The sequence below is a fragment of the Mobula hypostoma genome, chromosome 22 (assembly GCF_963921235.1).
Source record: "Mobula hypostoma chromosome 22, sMobHyp1.1, whole genome shotgun sequence".
Taxonomy (NCBI): Eukaryota; Metazoa; Chordata; class Chondrichthyes; order Myliobatiformes; family Myliobatidae; genus Mobula; species Mobula hypostoma.
Window position 1 is genome coordinate 39,670,671 of NC_086118.1, and position 21,152 is coordinate 39,691,822.

The following is a 21,152-nucleotide window of genomic DNA, read 5'->3' on the forward strand; positions in this document are numbered from 1 at the left end:
TTGTGGAAGGATGGGTAAAAGTACGTAAGCGAGGGAAACTGAAGGACAGAAGATTCTGGGTTGGACAAAGTTGGGAGGAGAAACCAGTCAAATGCCAGCAGATAAGGGAAATTACATAGAGTCCCAAAGGAGGGTCTTGGCCCGAAACATCGACTGTTTACTCTTTTCTATACATGATATATATATATATGCTGAGTTCCTCCAGTGTTTTGTGTGTGCCCCTTTGGATTTCCAGCAGATTTTCTCGAATTTGTGATTGATTACATGGAGCAAGCATGTGTGTTTTGTGTGCATGTGTTGGGTGGTTTTGCTTATAGGCATGTCTCTGTGTGTGTGTGTGTGTGTGTGTGTGTGTGTGTGTGTGTGTGTGTGTGTGTGGTGTGTGTGGTGTGTGTGTGTGGTGTGTGTGTGTGGGGTGTGTGTGTGTGTGTGTGGTGTGTGTGGGGTGTGTGTGTGTGTGTGGTGTGTGTGGTGTGTGTGTGTGTGTGTGTGTGTGTGTGTGTGTGTGTGTGTGTGTGTGTGTGTGTGTGTGTGTGTGTGTGTGGAGTGTGTGTGTGTGTGTGTGTGTGTGTGTTTGTTTGTTTTACTCACTGTGCAGCATAGAAGCCTTCGAAGTCCCACCACTTAGACTTAAAGACATTTTTTCAATCCTCATTATGAATTTTAGGGGTCTGGAACATTAGGATGCTCATGAACAGCTCTAGCAGTAACAGATCTGAACAATGTTCCATCAAAGTAAGACAACTTGGATGCTTTGACAATGATATTGCCATCTTGGAGTAGCACAATGAGCAAAAGAGGAACAGGGTAGTGGTGCACCCTTTTCTGAAGCGACAAACTCGAAATGAACTGCTATCATTATGGAACCAAATTTACCACTTAGAATGAGCTATTTTGGCATCTCATTGAGATCAGTGAATGTCTCATAATCCCTGCCTCAATATAACACAGTCTACTATTGTCAGTGCATACACTTCAACCATGCAACCTATTGATGTGGTCAAGAGCTTCTGCTCTAATCTTGAGAAGAAAACAACATAGTCTGCAATCCAGTGGGTGAAAAACTGATCCTCCTGGGCAACTTCATTGCTGGAGAAAAAGAGATGCATTTCTCTGGCAAGGAAGGAGTAGTAAAAATATAGTGAACAAACTTGTCATAACCAATAACCTGTTTCATGAGAGACAAGTACAAGTTCAACAGCCCTCAACCAAACTCTGGCACCTGTAATATTATTGTATTATCTAAGATTGTAATAATGCATATGAAATGTTCAAGTAACGGAGATGAATGAGATTTGTTTAAACATTCACAAGTGCTTGAGTAGCTAAGTCAGATAATACTTCAGAAATTGTGCATTTATTTGGTTTGACTAGTTCAAGTGTTACCAATAATTCTTACATTATCTGCTGTTATTACATTAAATATGATTCAGGACAAATTAAATGACAGAAGAAGTAGCATGGTGCTTGTACATTTACTATTTTTATTCTTGCCACACAAGAGTAAGTCAAAACATTGTAAACAAAAAAAAACACAGAAATACCACAAAGAGCTACTTCCTCATGTAGAGAAATCAGCAGGAAATAACAATCTACCGACAGCTGCACCTCACCATTAGATTGATATCTCTCTTCTAGCACAATTGAAACAAAATATTTCAAGGCAATTTGTTGCTATAAGAATGCTATTTGTTTAATAATTATTTTAAGTAAATTAATTATTTAGGTATTTAAAAATATTATTACGTTGAACAGTTAAATTAAAATTTTAGCAGTTGCTGTTAACTTTGAGAGGACAAACCAGGGTAAGACTTGCACAGTGAACGGCGGGGTTCTGAGGTGTGCTGTAAAACAAAAGGAACTGGGAGTAAAGGTCCATAATTCCATGAAAGCGGCATTACAGGTAGATAGCGTTATAAAAAGAGCTTTTGGCAATTGGTCTTCATAAATCAGGGCATTGATTACAGGATACACACGAACTGCTGGTGAAACTCAGCAGGTCACGCAGCATCTATAGAGAGATGAAAGGTCTCAGCCCGAAATGTCCACCATTTATTTCTCTCCATAGATGCTGCCTGACCTGCTGTGTTTCTCCAGAAGTCTGTGTGTGTTAATCTGGATTTCTAGCATCTGCTGAATTTTTTGTTTTATTGATTACAGGAGTTGGGATATTACGTTTAAATTGTACAAGATGTTGGTGAAGCTGAATTTATAGTATTGTGTGCAGTTCTGGTCACCTACCTACAAGAAAGATACCAGTAAGCTAGAAAGAGTGCAGAGAAAATTTACAAGGATGTTGTCAGGACTTGAGAACCTGAGTTGTAGGGAAAGGCTGAATTGGTTGGGACTTTATTCCCTGAACCACAGGAAAATGAGGGATATACCGAGATATTTAAAATTATGAGGGGTATAGACAGGGAAAATGTATGCAGGCTTTTCCTCCTTCAGGTTTGATGAGACTAGAACTAGAGGTCATAGGTTAAGGGTAAAAGGTGAGACATTTAAGAGGAATCTGAGGGGAAACTTCTTCACTCAGTAGGTGCTCTGAGTGTGCAATGAGCAGAATTAGTAGATGCGATTCAAGATTCTAGATGAAATTTCAAGATTTAGATTGTTAATATCATTTCTAGTACACAAGTGTAAAGAGCTAGATAATTGTTACTCCAGCTTCGATGCAGCAAAACAAAAACTCAGTAAGATCAAGAACACAATGATAATTAAAAAACCACAATAAATATAAATACATAAGGTATCTATCTATATGTAGAGATTGATTGTATGTCCATAAGGTGACGCTGGGCAGAGGAGTGTCTGTATGTAAGGTGAATGACAGGGAATGATAAAGCAGTGGTGGTTGTAGGTGTGAAGCTGTTGATTAGCCTTACCGCTTGGGGAGAGTAACTGTTTTTGAGTCTGTTGCCCATGGCACAGATGCTATATAGCCTTCTCCCTGATGGGAGTGGGATAAACAGTCTGTGAGCAGGGGGGTAGGGTTCATCATTATATTGCCGGCCTTTCTCTGGCACTTTTCCTCATATATATCCGTGATGGCAGGTAAGCTGGTATTGTCTGGTGTTGGAGGAATCTGATCTGGGTGCAAGTAGAGGGGACTAACCAGAAAATCCGGTCGGAATAGACTCGATAGGAGGAAGGTCTGTTTCTATGCTGTAGACTTTGATGATTATAATTGAATGACACACTGGCAGAGGGCATGGTTCAAATACCTGGGGGAATTTAGAACTGTGCAGCAGCAGTACAGCGCAGTATTTAAAATGAATACAGTATGGTGCAAAAGTCATAGGCAGGGAGAGGGGAATCATTGCTGGGAAAAGGGCAAGGGAGAAGGGAGGGAAAGGGAAGCACCAGAGAGATATTCTATAATGATCAATAAACCAATTGTTTGGAATCAAATTAGCTTGCTTGGTGTCTGAGGGCTGGGTGTGTCTGCACCAGCACTAAACCCCCTCACCTGGCAACCTGCCACCCGTCCCATGCCCTTCCCACGGTGCTCAACCCTTACCATTCCTAACATCCTCTGCTCCCGCCCGATTTACAAGCTTGCTTTCTGCTCCATATTGACAAATACAGTACCATGCAAAACTCTTAAGTTACCCAGGCTATATATATATGTACCTAAGTTTAAGATGTGTTTTATGTGTGCTGGTTTAAAATGGCACTGCTGAGGATGAGAGACAACTTACTGGAAGTTAACGAAACAAGAAATACAACTAAATACTTTATTAATAACACTTTTTCTTAAAAAAATTATGGTCAACTATCACTGCAAACGATGTAGAGCTGAGCTGAGGGTCAATGCGTGCAGGTGCGAAGTCGAGGCATGCTTGAGGAGAAGTCGGTGCAAGGTTGAGGCATATTTGAGATGAAGTTGGGGCGAGTGGAGCGAAAAAGGGTCAGAGTGGAGGAGAGGCAGATTCGGGCCCTGTCCACCTCAACCGAGAGCGAGGTTTGATCAATCTAAGCACTGGGCCAATTTGGAAAGGTTGGGGACAGGCTGAAACGTGGCTGCGAGGTCCAGGTCCAGAGCAACAGGGCCCAGATCTAAAGAGTGAGGAACAACCTGATGTTTGGGTGATTTAAACACCAGGCCAAGTGGATTGAAAAGGCAGGGTGTCAGGATCAGAGGCTAGGGTCGGGCCAGTTCTGCTCGCTGCTCAGCAACATTTACTCCGCTCTTCACTGCACTGAGGCCGAGGCCGTAGGTCTGCTCCAGGCTTCATGTCTGCGTTCACTCCGCTACGTGCTAAACTGAGACTGTGGGTCTACTCTGGCTGCTCCTGGCTTTGTGTCTGAGGACTCACTTTCAATCTAAATGCTATTTGCTTACTTTTATTGGTTGTACAATTTGTTTTTCTCTCTCTCTGCACATTGGGTGTTTGTCAGTCTTTATTCTTCGCTTTTTTTTGGGGTTTCTTGTTTTGTGGCTATAAGGAGACAAATATTAAGATTGTATAATGTATACATACTTTGATAATAAATGTGCTTTGAACTTTAAAAGTTTTGCACACTACTGCAAGTTTTGAATTTTGGAAAAACTGAGTGAATGAAACTGAGTGTCAACTCCAAGGTTTATTTGAAAGAAAGATTTATTCTGTGTCTGTCTACTCGCCTGTTTTAACCAATCTCCTCCATGTCCAATCATTGTTGTAATCTGTACTTTTCCCTCTCACCATAGGATCACATACTAATCATAGTCATAGAGCACAGAAAGAGGACTTCTGGCCCACCAAGTTCTGTCAGTTATCAAGCACCCATTTATACTACTCCGATACTACTTTTATTTAAATCACCCCATGATGGGATTCTGCCACTCATCTACACACTAGAGGCAAGTTATAGTGATCAGCTCAGCAATGAAAATGCTAATTTTTTACTGTGGAATGAAATCGGAACACTGCAAGGAATTCCATTTGGTCATAGTGAGATTAAGCAAGTTCCATACAGACAACACTGGAAATCTGTATCAAACTGGGTTGTTGGAGCTGCAAGGCAATTGTCCTACTAGCTCATTCACTGTAACATCAATCGGACCTTTATCACCTGAACCCTCAGCTTTTTGTACTCCAGCTGGACAAGTCTTCTCAGGTTCTTAGCTTCACCAAATATTTACCCAAATCCTCTTTCCTGCCTTGTTTTTTTCCTGTTAAACCAGTTATATCCTCTCTTGGATAAATCCCTTTCTTTTCCTTGGGATGCCACAAAGGATGCATTCAGATTATGATCGGTGTGTGAGGAATGTCATCATTAACCAAAACTGCCCATCTTATTCACCAACTCCCTGTCTGATACCATACTTCAACAGGAAGCTGACCTTACTGATTTCCTTCCCTTCCAGCTCATTGTTACCATCTGTGGCTTCTTGGAGACTGCCAGTGGATAAAGAATTTTTACTCTTCTAAAAATTCTTCTTCAGTTTGTGTATTCTCTTGCAAAATGCCCCTTGTTATCTGAAACCAGATGTGTAAAGTATCTGGGCTTAAGAATGACAAACACTCTTAAGTTCTGACATGTCAATTCATGGGCTCCTCTTCTGTCATGATGAGGCCACTCTCAAGTTGGAGAAGCATATTTCTTATTCCATCTGCTGGCATTAACATCAATTTCTCTAGCTTCTGATAAATTTTCCTTCTTTCCCCTTCTCTCTTCTTCCATTCCCCTACTCTAGTTCCCCTTTTACCTCTCCTCTTCTCCTCACCTATTACCTCCCCCGGTGCCCCTTCTCCTTCCTGTTCTCCTATGATCCACTCTCATTTCTATCAAATTCCTTCTTTTCCAGCCCTTTACCTTTTCTACCCACCACCTCCTAGCTTCTCCATTCATCCCCCTCCCTTCCCCACCCATCTAGCTTTACCGATGCCCTTCTAGTTTGTACTTCTTCCCCTTCCCCATCTTTTTATTAAGGCTTCTTCCCAATCCTTTCCAGTTCTGATGAAGGGTCTTGGTCCAAAACTTCAATTGTTCATTTCTTTCCATAGATGCTGTCTGACCTACTGAATTCCTCCAGCACTTTGTGCGTGTTACTCTAGATTTCCAGCATCTGTAGAACCTCGTGTTTAAGAATGACAGTATTGACCTGACTACCGTACTCCCACCTGGCTATATTTTTTTTGCTACCCACATTGACCAAATCACTATGAATGAACTTTTATTTGTAATAAATTAAAACAAATTATACAATATGAGTTACATATTGATTCACTTTTGCTACAACTCATAATCTCGCTTAAAGTAGGAAAAATAGATTGTGACAAATTTAAAGTTTTAGGTTGGATGAACTATTAAACAGCACTGTCATGGTGAAAGAATAAGAATTGCTAGGAAAAATTCTAAGTTATTTAACATAATAGGTAAACAAATACCATCCACTATGATGTATGACAACAGAAAGCAATGACCAGTGGTGCAAGTCAACAGAATTTTATATATTTTTTCCTTTTCATAATGATGCATCTCATGGTCATCTACTGATAAAACTGATAAACAATTTCAATATGGCAATATAATAGATTAATAACCCTGTACTAAGATTAATTTTGATTTTCTAATGATGAAACAACATTGACAAACAAAACACTCTTTTGCTCCAAAAATGTCATGTTTTCAATAAAGCAGAGTTTTACTTATATTTTATATGCCAGTATATATTTTAGTAATTTAAAAATAAGCTATTTCTTCAGAGCAACCACATCCAGTTCAAAACTATTACTATGAATAGCTAAAGCAATCATAAAATTGCTGGCTGGAGGTTTTCTGCGTTTGCACTTGGCAGTATGCAGTTTTCCACACTTTAAATGTGAGACAAATGAGGGGTTGGCAAGCACAAGAGTGGAAAATCCAGGCTGCTACAAAAACAATGCCTAGATACAAAGCTCTAATTGAATCTTAGGACCCCATCACCTTACCGTCAATCAAGGATGTCTCCAGAACAACAGTTATTATTTTATTTTATCTTACTGACAGAAACAAGAAATCCCATTTGATTTAACTTTATTTATCAACTTTCTTGTTCCTCAAGGTTTATAGAAATATACGGGGCTGATGTAAGTTTGTTTCGTTCAAACTGCCAATGCCAAAGTAGAAAAAATGTCACATCTAAATGGGAAGAAATATCTTAATCACTTCTTTCTTTAAGTTTATTTCATTTAAATTTAATTTGCACCAGAATTCAAAACAGTGCAAACTAAAAATTGAGCCCAGGATATTCCCACTCCCACTGCTCCTCCTCAGAGAAAAGGCAGTGGAAATCTGGAACACTTTCTCTAAAAGCCTGTAGATTTTGAGTGAACTAAATCTTTCAAAAGTGGAAGTCGATGAGTGTTTTTTGGTGAGGCACTAACATCAACAGATACAACAAAGATGAATAAATGTAATTGTGGTCCAGATCCACCAGGCCTGAATGGGTGACAGGGCCGGCTTTAAGGGCTAAACAATTTACTTCCATTCCGACAATATACATCTTTCAGCAAACATGTCACTGGCAAAATCATAGACTCTAGGTCTAAGGTATGATTCCACATGAAAAGGGCACAGGGGTAGAAGTTTATCCTTGCAGCTTGTTGTTCATGCATGACACTATAGAAGCTGAGCATTATACTCTTGGTCTGAAATGCGGTCCCAAAAAGAGCCAATGGATCTACCTTTAGCACTAACCACATATTTTTGTCCCAGTCTCTAGACATGAATTGCCCATTTAAGACTAAAAGGAAAATACTCTTTCATTTTACTCTGTGGGCTGTGAATACTCAACTCCAGACAGTTATGAATGTTCAACTAGGTAGTATATTAAAAGCCATGATAAATTAATTTTCAGATATTTAAGGAATCAAAGAATATGGGAATCAAGTAATGATGAAGCAAAATAGCCTGTTATCTGAATTACTTTATCTTCACAATTTAAAATATATTATTTTTCCCCTTTTATAGTTCCTCCTCTCCTTATCCGGAATCCTCAGTGACCAAAATAATGCTTATATTTCACAATGAGAAGAAAACCCCATTTTAACCATTGACAGACAAACAGCCATGCTGTTACTGGCTGACCATTTTAGTGATTCCAACATTGGTAAAAGATGATGATTGGCAATAGTGAAAAGCTTTTATTTTTTTAAAATTTGAATAATTAATAGAAGCTACATTGAAGTAAAACAGAGGCTGAGGGTTAACCTTATAGAGGTTTACAAGATTATGAGCAGCACAGATAGCTGAGATTGTCAGAGACTTTTTCTCACGGTAGGAGAATGTAAAACTAGAGGGCAGAGGGTTTAAGCCAGCTGAGGGAAATTTAAAACAGATCTAAGGGGCAAGTTTTTCCACACATTTTCTTCTGTGGGAGCTTTTTCCCCCAATTTCATATATAAGAAAAAAAAGATTTTTTTTTTTGGTTATACACAAATGAACTAGAGGAGGTGGTAGAAGGAGAAATAGTGAGAATGCTTTAAAGTCAATCAAACAAGTACTTGGATAGGAGAGGAGTGGATGGATATGGGCTAATTGCAAACAAAAGGGATTAGCATAGATAGGCATCATAATCAATATGGATAAGATGAGACACTGGGTCCATTTTTATTCTGTATAGGTCTTAGACTCTGATTCCGTGATGTTTCGATAATGTGTCTCTAAATCAACGTTTTTGTTAAAATGGAATTTGTGGCATTGCATGCTTTTGGTTTTACTTATTTTATGGACTTTGAATGGATGCAACACATGACTGTTGTACTACTGTTGTTACACACAGTTACACTTTGGATGCATTGTGAATACTGTAACTATATCAAAAAGAGATAAACAAACCATTTCAACAGATGGCCCACAACACTTCAATTTACTAAAATCTGATTATTCCAATCCAATAACTGTTACTTTCTTCACTGCCGAAATTACCTTACAAATAAAAGCTCATTTAGCTTTTAAGTTATTTTAAAATGAAAGCAGGGAGTCCTTCTCTGATTCAACATCTCTGCACACAATAAAGGAGCAGAATACTAGAATTTGGCAAGATGTCAAGATGTCACTTATGTTCATATTGATGCAATGCCTGAAAGCCCGACTTAAAATAAAGAATTCTATTATTAAAAAGATTCTTGTGAATTTTGGTAACAAGAATAGGGAACTACCAACAAAGCAATGTCACGTTATTTCTTTGCACAAAACCAGATGATGGTAAGAATTTACATTGTAAAGTAAACCAAACAAGCAGTGCATCACTGTATTAAGAATATTTTTGATCAGTCCCTTAATGACCACCTTTTATTAAATGGAAATAATTTATGTATTTTTAAACAATATGTCACAGTTAACTAAGATCTGCTACATTTATCATTTTGTACATTAATATTTATTAACATTTATGAACAAAAGAATTTTTCCCAGTTCCTACCTTCCTTAGGACGATCTCCCCACTCATATGCATGGCCAGGTTGCTAAAATGGAGCAGCATCTGGTCTGTCGCTAACTGTTGTTCAATTACATCATCCCCGTAAATCACAACAATAGCCACACAAACAAACAGGTGGAAGTAGTCAGTCTGCAAAACACATATGCATAAATGATATTACTAGCATACAGAAACTGTGGATGGATGTTATCATTCAGAAATTCAAACATCAAATCAACAGGACCAATATGCAGGGACTCTGCAATAACTGAAATTCTCCCAGCACTTCCTTACATTTCATTCCCTCCACCCATTACAGTTCTCCAAATGAAAATCCAAATTCATTCAGGACTGAAATTAGGGATAGCATTAGGCTTTGAATAAAACTGACAAATAATAAGGCTTATACTTGTTCTCTCTTTTGATTTTGTGCTGCATATCTTTTATCTGCTTACTTCAAGTTCAAATTCAAGTTTAACTGTCATTCAACCATACACATGAATGCACCTAAGTGAAACTGAGTTCCTCTGGGGCTAAGGTGCACAACACAGTGCCAAAATTCACACACAACTCACAACACATATAGCTACAAATAATATTTAAGAATATTATGAATAATAAAATAATCAATAAAACACCGGCTGTGGAACAGAGTCAGTTTTTCTGATCAAGATAGCTTTTAAATTTCATATCTCCACCTCTGTGCAAGAGATGTTACAGGGAATGCTTAGCAGTCTTCAGATTTTTAATTTAAATTCAATAAATAGACATACTTTTGATTGTGAAGTTCAGAATTGATCAATGATAAGAAAAACAGGCTAGCCGGGTTACACTTATTGAACTGCAGATGCAGATCAGTGAATACTAAGGCAAGCAATATAAACCTCTGAAAAAATATTATTTGTAAAACTATATCATCTCTTTTAATATCTTTGGGTACACAAACATTTTTTGGAACACTTTCTGAACAAGATTTTTTTTAATCAAACTGAAGTCTATCCACTGTCTTGTTTTCCAGTACCTCATGCTGATACAGCATTCGATCATTCCAGCAGCACAGCAAGAACATCTGCTGTAGGACTAGGTCCTATTGCACCTTCAATGAACTTAGTCTCTTTAGTGAATAGCCACAGTGGCTGTGAAGGAGGTGTTCTAGCAAGACGGGTTTAACACCAAAAGGAAACTTAAATTAGAAAGCACAGGATAAAGCAGGGACTGAAGTCAGAATTGTTCTGGCTGCTGTACCTTGGACTCTGGTCAACCCATTAATTAAAAAAAGGAATGGAAAAATAGTGGATAGAATTCACAACACAAGTCATTTTGAGCAGTAATCTTTTGATTAAAAAGTAGGGACTGGGCATTGTGGTTGGCTGCTTTTTATGACAATATCTAGTGACTCTGAGAAATCTCTGGCATTTACTTCCACCTCTTCCAATACCAGTTTCTGTTTGAGGGTTCAATAGTATTCTGTTTCCTGGAGGCCTGAAGTACTGACCCAGGAACACAAGTAATCACAAAACTAAGGGACCATCATAAAAAACAATCTGGTTCAATAGTTTTTATAGGAAGGACATCTGTCATCATTACTCAGTTTGCTCTGCATGTAACTTCAGATGTGTCACTTGTACAGCAAAAAGTGATTTAGAATTGCCTCTTTAGTTTGGGCAGTTAGGAATAGACATTAATGACACCCTTATCAATAATATCCACATTCCACAAAGAACCACAAATAAACACATTTAAAAATGATAAATCATTAAAATGAGTAAAGTATGAATCCCAAAAATAAGATTTTTTTTATGTCTAGCGAGATCGTTAAGCAGTAATTGATGCTTTTAACCTTTCTCCCAGATGGTTACAGGAATCTGAAACTCTCTTAAAGGGCAGTGAAAACAGTTCTTGAATATTCTGTAACACAGAAAAGTACAGCACAGGAACAGGCCCTTTGGTCCATCAAGTTTGAGCCAACCATGATTTCAAATTAAACTCATCACATCTGCCTACACATGAAACACATCTCTCTATTCACTGTTCATGTGTCTTTCCAAATATTTTAAATGTTGCTATTGTATCAGCTTTTGCCACTTCCTGTCAGTAAATAAAAAAAACATTGCCTCTCAAATTTTCTTTAAACCTTTGCTCTCTTATCTTAAACCTATGACCTCTAGTATTTGACATTTCTATCTTCAGAAAATAAGACTATCTACCCTTTCCATGTTTCCCATAATCTTGTTACCATCAGTTTTCTCCTCAGTCTCTGACTCTCCAGAGAAAACAATCCAAGTCTGTCAAACCTCTCCTTCTAGATAATGCTCCCTAATCCAGGCAGCATCCTGGTAAATCTGTTCTGCATGCTCTCCAAAACCCAAACTTAGTTTGTCCAATTTCTCATTCTAGATAATGCCCCCTAACCCAGGCAGCATCCTGGTAAATCTGTTCTGCACGCTCTCCAAAACCCAAACTCAGTTTGTCCAATTTCTCATTCTAGTTAATACCCCCTAATTCAGCCAGCATCCTAGTAAATCTGTCTGCACCCTCTCCAGAACTCAAACTTAAACTCTTGACAGATTAATGCTTTAGAAGGATAACCCTGGAAATGATTGCAAGACAATCTAAACAGTGAACAAATAAGGAACTGAGGAAAACAACTGTTGTGCTGCCATGTATGTTCTGCATAGTTCAGAAATGGTCAGCTTCTTGCTGTAATGGCAAGTTTCACCATCACTGCTAATACATATACTGCGATATTATTATATTGAAGCGGGGATATTATGTGATGTGATGTGATATGAAGAATAGAGGGATTTGGGGGTGACTTGGAGTTATGAAAACTTAGCACGTTCCAGCTGGGATAGATATTTCTTTAAATTTCCTGTAATCAGTATTTTTCAGACTTATTAGGCTTTACATAGGCCTAAGAAAAAATGGATGCCAACCTGATAATGAGCCCAGCACGCCTCCCAAATGCGGAGTGCCTCCGTTTCAGGAAACTCGCGTTTAAAGCAGAGGAGAATCCACCGGTGACAGAATAGCATCTGGAGCCCATCTTCACCCAAGGACACCAAGTGGTGGTAAAAACGGGGGTGCATCAACCTCAGCAACTCTCTTAGGTACAACTTTAAAACAAAAAGTACCATGAAAACTCCATATTTTTAGAAAAATCAATTACATGCATGCATATAAAAGTTAATAATATTAAACTTAAAGATAAGTTTAAAATAATCAATAGGTTAAGGAAGAATATTTGACAAGGAAAGAAAATTCTTAAGGATATCTTAAATACATATTGAACACTTTTATAATAATTTATTGATTAATCAGGGCGTTAAAGATTACAGAGAGAAGGCAGGAGAATGGTGTTGAGAGGAATAATATATAAGCCATGATGGAATAGTGGAGGAGACTCGATGGCCTGAATGGCCTGATTCTGCTCCTATGTCTTATGGCCTTGTGAAGTATGCTCTATTTACGCTACACAATGCAATGGGTGCATTGGTATTCTAAATTGGATAAATTTTGCGCGCTACATGAAGGATTCGTTGATTCCATGCCAACACTGGAACACCAACACAAGGGGATGGTTTCTTACGAATCACTGAAATACTTTCCAGACTACTGGTGTAAATATTACAAAGTTAAATTTCAATGACTGTGCCCATTTAGCTGTTCAAGTTTTTCTACTGCATACAGCCAAACCCAGCTGTGAAAATCACAAAACCTGCTCAGGCTGTAGGCTGTAAATACTTATAAAAACAGTATTTACTGAAATATGACTTATTCCCAACTGTGCTGCATTGGAAATGATTTTTAAGGCTGCAGCTAATTATCCTGTAAAGTATTAAACAGAATTTGATGGATTAGATAAGAAATAGAAATGCCTCCAAAAATTACTTCAGCTTCATCAATCATCTTTACTGCCAGTCCAATCACTTTTCCCATCTGATTCAGCACTTACCAACTGTTTCTCCATATCATCATCCCGCGGAGAGCTGATGAAAATTGTATTTTGCATCAGTCCAACAAAACACCAAAATGTGTCGGATTCATCCCTGACTTCTGACAAGATTGGAGCCACCAGATCTGACATTCCCTGAGAGTACCCTACCTCAGGGCTGTAAACTGCATAGTTCAGCAAAATTCTCCTGTGAAGAAATTCAGTTGCATAGACATGATTCATTTCAGGAGTTTATTCAGGGAAAAGAATCCCAGAATTCTGGTACGTTTAAAAATTGAAAATCCTTAATCTTTAAAACACAAAGACAAGTGCTGCCAGCTATGCCAGACACAGAAACTGTTATGAAATTGGAATGCTCTTCTTGTTCAGCCTTGCATGAAGGTAATTTCAAGGGGATGGGGAGGGCAGTGGAGGAGGGGATGGGGCATTGCTCTCGAACTGTTGTAGCTTTCTTTGGTCAGCAGTTTTCATAAGGAAGGAAATATACAGGATTAAGGACTTCGTAGTTGAGCATACTCTTCACCAGTAGCAGGTCTTTTTAAAAATTAACTTTTTCAGAAACATTGCAACCCACTTCATGTGAATACACTTTTTGAAAACAGTTAACATTATGCCAACAAAGAGAGCACTAATTTAAAGTACGTTAAATTAAAAGTATGTGCAACAGAGCTAAAAATTGTCATCCTGTAAAACTATTGTTCATCAAGTTTTAAATTTGAGAATATTTAATATTTCCTTTTTTAGAGTTTCCCTGTATGAAAATGCCACCTTTCTCCCGTCTGGCCAAGATACATAAACACAGACAATTACCTCATTAATTCCACATTGGGGTTGTTTTCCCCTTTGAAGAACTGTTTGGATCGATCAGTTCGAACCACATCTTTATCAACAGTAAACTGAACTTTTCGCCAAAATTCCTCCTGCTCTTCAGGAGTCATCGACAATCTGCAACAGGGGAGTAATTTAAATCTCAATTTATGACATTCAGCCATCATCCCATTTTCCCTCATCATCCAGTTCTCCAACTATTGCCATCTGGCAGCAAGATTTGGAATGATTTGTTAGACCACCTCTAACCATCATCAAACAGGTCTGCAGATATCTGCATCACAATTGTCACTGTCCTTCAATTAATATGTCAAAATAATTTTTAAAATACACATAAGTAAAACAGTTTTTACTTGTGTTTTGATTTGCACTGATGTGGTTAATACATGCTAATTGTAAAAACAAATAATTTTCTTTTTTAAATTGGTAATTATGCCATGCAGGTGAATCTTACTTAAATACTGCACTTTGAAACCCAACACTACTCCAGCACTATTTTACTGCTTGATATTTTGCACATTTATAATTGTCAAATATTAATTTTAAATATCTTCAGCAAATGTTTCCCAGTTGATAACACTTCCTGAATTGAAATATTTCTTATAAGTCATTAAGTGTCCTTCTGTATACTGTCTGAAGAACACACATACAGTACACTCAATGCAGACACTGAAAATAACATGTATACACAATGATTCAGATCAAGCTCAAGCTAATTTTAAAACTACAGATGAAAAACATTTTTTATTTATTCTTTGTAATTTTTAATTATTCTTGGTCTCTCACTTATAGATGATCTTGAATCATATCTTTGCATAAACATTGTGGTTTCTCTGACGACTGGGAGATCTATTTTAATTTGCCTTTTATTTCCTCTTTGGATATAAACTCTTAACCTCATGATGTATACGACATTGTAATTTAGATGAATTTCAGATGACTAACCAGCTTTACCACAATGTGGCACACTTCTCTTGAGCTCTAACAAGGCTATCCCAAAAAAACAGAATAAATCAAGTACAGCAGAAAGAAAAAAATAATGGCAAAAACTATCAGTTTTATGCAAGCTGCAAAGTATATTTGCATTATTCTAAAGATTACTAACAACATGAAAGCAAGCATTCACTCTCTAATGACTTTGATTTCCTAAAACACTCATGGTTACACTTATTTACACTAGTAAAATTTATTAAGATTTACTCTGACCCTGATTCTTTCTTCCACTGATAATAATTATCTAAGTGACACAATACAGATATTTTGCATGAATAAGCAGCAATGTATGTCCTTTGATAGTTTGATCATTGTTAGTCTGTTAATCATTCTAACTGGCATTAAAAGTTATAAAAATGGAAATTTTTTTGAAATTTGCAATGCAGGACAAGGGTTGAAAATGTCAGAATTGTTAACATTTTTTAATGTACTATTGTTTCCTTGACCTTATATCCCCTTTTTCTCTTTCAATCTAATCTTGTAGTCATACTGTCATACAGCACAGGACCCTTAGCTCAACTTCTTCATGCTGACCAAGATGTCATCAAAGCTAGTCCTATTTGCCCATGCTTGACCTCGAAATCTTTGCCAAGATGTCATCAAAGCTAGTCCTATTTGCCCATGCTTGACCTCGAAATCTTTGCCATGCATGTACTGATCCAAATATCTTCTAAATGTTGTTATTTTATCTGCTGCAACCACTTCCTCTGGCAGTCACTCTCTCTCTCTCTCTCTATATATATACACACATACACACACACACCACCTTCTGTGTGAAAAACGTCCCTCTTGTGTTCCTACTAAATTGTCAGCTCTTTCAGCTTAAAACCTATGCTCTCTTGATTTCCCATTCCAAGGACACAGAATGTGTACATTCACCCTATTGCTTTCCCCTATGATTTTATACACCTCTATAAGGTCACCCCTCAGTCTCCTGTACTCTAAGAAATAAAGTCCTAGCTGCCCAATCTCTCCATATAACACATCCCTGCAAACTCTGGCAACATCCTTGTAAATCTTTTCTGCACTTTTTCCAGCTTAATGTCAGCTTTCCTAAAGCAGGGGACCAAAACCAGACACAATACTCCATGCAAGGCTGCAATGTCTCAACTTCTAGACTCAGTGCTCTGAATGATGAAGGCCAGCATACCAAGTTTTCTTCACCATCCTCTCTTCCTCTGACACTATTTATTCCGACATTCTCTTGTTCATTTATACCCACTTCTATCCCAATAAAATCAGAATCAAGTTAAATATCACCAGCATATGTCATGAAATTTGTCTTTGCGGCAGCAGTACGATGCAATATATAATGATACAAAAAACTGTGAATTACAGTATGCCTACACACACACACACAGAAATATATTATATATAATTTTTAAAAAATAGTTAAAATAAGCCTTTGACAAGATGCCACATATGAGACTGCATACCAAGTTAAGAGCCTGTGGCATTACAGTACAGGAAAGTTACCAACATGGTTAGAGTATTGGCTGATTGGAAGGAGGCAGCGAATGGGAATAAAAGCATCCTTGTCTGGTTGGCTGCCAGAGACGAGTGGTGTTCTGCAGGGGTTGATGTTGGGACCACTTCTTTTCATGCTGTATATAACTGATTTAGATGATGAAATGGATGGCTTTGTTGCCAAATTTGCAGACGATACCAAGATTGGTGGAGGGGCAGATAGTGTTGAGGAAACAGGTAGGATGCAGAAGGACTTCGCCAGATTAGGAGAATGGGCAAGAAAGTGGCAAATGAAATATAATGTTGGAAAATGCATGGTCATGCACTTTGGTAGTAGAAATAAATGTGAGGACTACTTTCTAAACAGGGAGAAAGTCCAAAATCTGAGATGCAAAGGAACTTTGGAGTCCATGTGCAGAACACCCTAAAGGTTAACTTGCAGGTTGAGTCAGTAGTGAGGAAGGCAAATGCAATGTTAGCATTCATTTCAAGAGGTCTAGAATACAAGAGCAGGGACGTGATGTTGAGGCTTCATAAAGCACTGGTGAGACACAGTAGATGTGGAAAGGGTGATTCCCATGGTGGGAGAATTTAGGACAAGAGGGCACAGCCTCAGGATAGAGGGGTGTCCATTCAAAACAGAGATGCAGAGAAATTTCTTTAGCCAGAGGGTGATGAATTTATTGCCACATGCAGCTGTGGAGGCCAGGTCGTTGGATGTATTTAAGGCAGAGATTGATAGGTTCTTGATTGGACATGGCATCAGAATTATGGGGAGAAGATCGGGAAATAGAGTTGAGGAGGAGAATAAAAAAGGATCAGCCATGTTTGAATGGTGGAACAGACTCAATAGGTCAAATGGCCTAATTTCTGCTCCTATGTCTTATGGTTAAGTAGTGCAAAAATAGAAATTAAAAAAGAAGCGAGATACTGTTCCAAGGATTAAGTGTCCATTCAGTAATCAGATGGCAGAGAGGAAAAAGCTGTTCCTGAATCATTGAGCGTGTGGCTTCAGGTTTCTGTGCCAATGAGAACAAGGCATGACCTGGGTGAAGGTGGTCTTTAATGATGAACACCACTTTTTTGAAGCATCATTCCTTGAAGATGTCCTGGATACTATGGAGACTAGTGCCTATGGTGGAGCTGACTAAGTTTACAACTCTCCACAGGTTCTCTCAATCCTGTGCAGTAGCATCCCCTCTACCCCCATACCAGATGGTGATGCAGCCAGTTAGAATGCTCTTCATGCTACATCTGTAGAAATTTGAGTGTCTTTGGTGACATACCAAATAAACTCCTAATGAATTATAGCCACTGTCATGCATTCTTTACAGCTGCATCGATATGTTGGATCCAGGTTAGATCCTCACAGGCATGAACTTGAAATTGCTCACTATTTCCACTTCTGATCCCTCTATGAGGACTGTGTGTGTTTCCTCATCTTACCCTTTCTGAAGTCCACATTCAGTTCTTTGGTCTTATTGAGTACAAGATTGTTGCTGCAACACCACTTAACTAGCTGATACATCTTGTTCCTGTACACCCTCTCGTCACCATCTGAAATTTTGCCAACAGTAGTTGTGTTGTCAGCAAAATTTATAGATGGCACAGTCATGGGTGTAGAGTAGAGCAGTGGGTTAAGTACATATCACTAAGGTGCATTAATGCTGATTGTCAGCAAGGTAGAGATGTTATTTCTGTTAGATTATTTGATCCAATGTCCATCAGCCACTCATCCTGCAATATTTGCTGGTCTCCTTTGGTCAACTCTGCCTTCATAAGAGCAAGCTACAAAATCACGTGAAATAGGTACAGGATTGGGCTGCTCACCAATTTGCTACTGCAGCTTATTCCACCATTCAAATAGTTCATGGTTGATCTGATCTTCAATCAGCTTTACTTTTCCACCTGTTCCCCATGAAGAACAGAGGTCTATCTCTTCTGGCATTAATTTTGTTCAATGTATCAGGTCTTTGGGATGAAGAATTTGAAATAATTATGATGTTCCAAAAGAAGGAATTCCTGCTCATCTCTTAAATGTGCTTCATGCTGCTACTTTGCCACTCAAGGGACGTGTCGTTCAATCCAATGTTCATTAGCCACTCATCTTGCAACATTTGCTAGTCTACTTTAGGCAACTCTGCTTTCGTAAGAACTAGCTAAGCTCTCAGGGCTAAGTAACTGTCATGTTATGATTGCTCTTTCCAGAAGATCCTCTTACCGTGATAACTTAATTGTGAATCAGTGCACGTGACCAGAGTTTAAAAAGTGTTCCTTAATTGGTTCTACATTATATTACTTTGAGAAATTGTCCTGACTGCTGTCCATGAACTCATCCGAATGCAACCTTTGCCAATCTGATTTGTTCTACATATTAATTATTGGAGTACCACGATGATTACAGTACTTGCTCTGCAGATCACTATTAACTTCTTGATTTAGACTGTCCAGTTATTGTACATGATTTCCACCAGGTTTGTGATTGAAGACTCATCAGTAATGTCTCTTTACCTCTCATTTCAGGAATTTGTCAGGATGCTTTTCCCTTTTAATTTTCATTAATTGATAATTAGTGATATGCTATTAAGTGTCCAATCCTTTATTATCTCAATTCTTTTATTGTTTGTGTCCTTTTATTCTTGTTAATTTTATTTCCTGATATTCACATTACTTCATGGCTATTGCATGGAAGGATGCCATTTGTCCCAACAAGCCAACATTAGCCCACTGGAAGGACAATCCAGCTAGTCCACTTCCTCCTCATAACAGTGTAAATTCTTTCAAGTTCAAGTTTAATTATCATTCTTTCATGAATACAGCCAAATGAAACAGGGCCAAGGTGCAAAACACATTACCAACAGCACATAGTGCAGAGCACAAATAGCACATATAGTTACAATTTCAGAAAAGCGTACATTCCCAAAGAGAAAAAAAATATATATAGCCCAAGTCCCTGAGTGGCATGACTGTAAAATTGTAGAATTAAGTTGCCTTTCCACAGTGTGAACACTGGAGGGCAGCACTGATGGGAGAGAACAGGCCTAACCTAGTACAGATTCCAGTATGCCCCACAGAGGCTCTCCCACACCGTTTGGCATCTCCTCCCCTGGTCGGCTGCAACAGACGACCCAAGGGCCTTAGCCTAGATCTAGTCCTTGCCACAAAAACGGCAATGCAATTCCCCACCGTTGGTCTCTCCAATGAACGAGTGAACCAGACTTGCAGTATTCTACATTACCAATGTCCGACAGGGTCTTGCGATCACAATCATATAATTATCCAGCTCTATCTAGCCACAATTGAATATGCTTCTACGGTGCCCTCTCATGCAATTCAGACTCCAATTACTGAGGTAAAAAAAATGCTTCAGGTCATTTACAAGAGAAGACCTGCAGATGCTGAAAATCCAAACAACACACACAAAATGCTGGATGAACTCAGCAGGCCAGGCTGCATTTATGGAAAAGATTACAGTCAACGTTTCGGGCCGAGACCCTTTAAGCAGGCCTTCTATTTTTCTCCAGTTCTGCTGAAGGGTCTCGGCCCAAAACATCGACTGTACTCTTTTCCACAGATGCTACCTGGCTTGCTGAGTTACTCCAGCATTTCATGTGTGTTGCCTGCTTCATGTCATTTTCTTCCATTCAATTGCCTTTATTCTATGTTCCCTAATCCTTGGTGCTTTTGCCACTAGAACAGTTTTTATCCATCAATACTGTCTACAACTTTCATGATTTTAAACACCCACTGCAATACGCCTATCGCCACAATAGATCAACGGCAGACACAATTTCAATGGCTCTCCACACGACTTTAGACCACCTGGACAACACAAACACCCATGTCAGGATGTTGTTCATCGACTATAGCTCAGCATTTAATACTATCATTCCCACAATCCTGACTGAGAAACTGCAGAACCTGGGCCTCTGTACCTCCCACTGCAACTGGATCCTCGACTTCCTAAGTAGAAGACCACAATCTGTGCTGATTGGTGATAACATATCCTCCTCGCTGACGATCAACACTTGCACACCTCAGGAGTGTGTGCTTAGCCCATTGCTCTACTCTCTATATACACATGACTGTGTGGCTAGACATAGCTCAAATACCAGCTATAAGTTTGCTGACAATACAACCATTGTTGATAGAATCTGATCTGGTGACGAGAGGGCGTACAGGAATGAGATATGCTAACTAGTGGAATGGTGCCGCAGCAACAACCTGGCACTCAACGTCAGTAAGACGAAAGAGCTGACTGTGGACTTCAGGAAGGGTGAGACAAAGGAACACATACCAATCTTCATAGAGGGATCAGAAGTGGAGAGAGTGAGCAGCTTCAAGTTCTTGGGTGTCAAGATCTCTGAGGATCTAACCTTGTCCCAACATATCGATGTAGTTATAAAGAAGGCAAGACAGCGAATATACTTCATTAGGAGTTTGAAGAGATTTGGCATGTCAACAAATACACTCAAATACTTCTATAAATGTACCGTGGACAGCATTCTGACAGGCTGC

General features: G+C 38.7%; 1 protein-coding gene across 8 annotated transcripts in view; it reads right to left on the reverse strand.

The window, feature by feature from the left end:
* The window catches only part of tbc1d16 (TBC1 domain family, member 16), a 120,085-nt gene that overhangs the window by 10,122 nt on the left and 88,811 nt on the right, over window positions 1-21,152 (reverse strand). For all 8 annotated transcript variants that reach the window (XM_063074480.1, XM_063074479.1, XM_063074478.1 and 5 more), the window contains 4 exons: window positions 14,157-14,291; window positions 13,347-13,533; window positions 12,328-12,507; window positions 9,395-9,541 (listed from right to left, as the gene is read on the reverse strand). In XM_063074480.1, coding sequence (XP_062930550.1) covers window positions 9,395-9,541; window positions 12,328-12,507; window positions 13,347-13,533; window positions 14,157-14,291 — 649 coding nt within the window. The remainder of the gene's footprint in view (window positions 1-9,394; window positions 9,542-12,327; window positions 12,508-13,346; window positions 13,534-14,156; window positions 14,292-21,152) is intronic.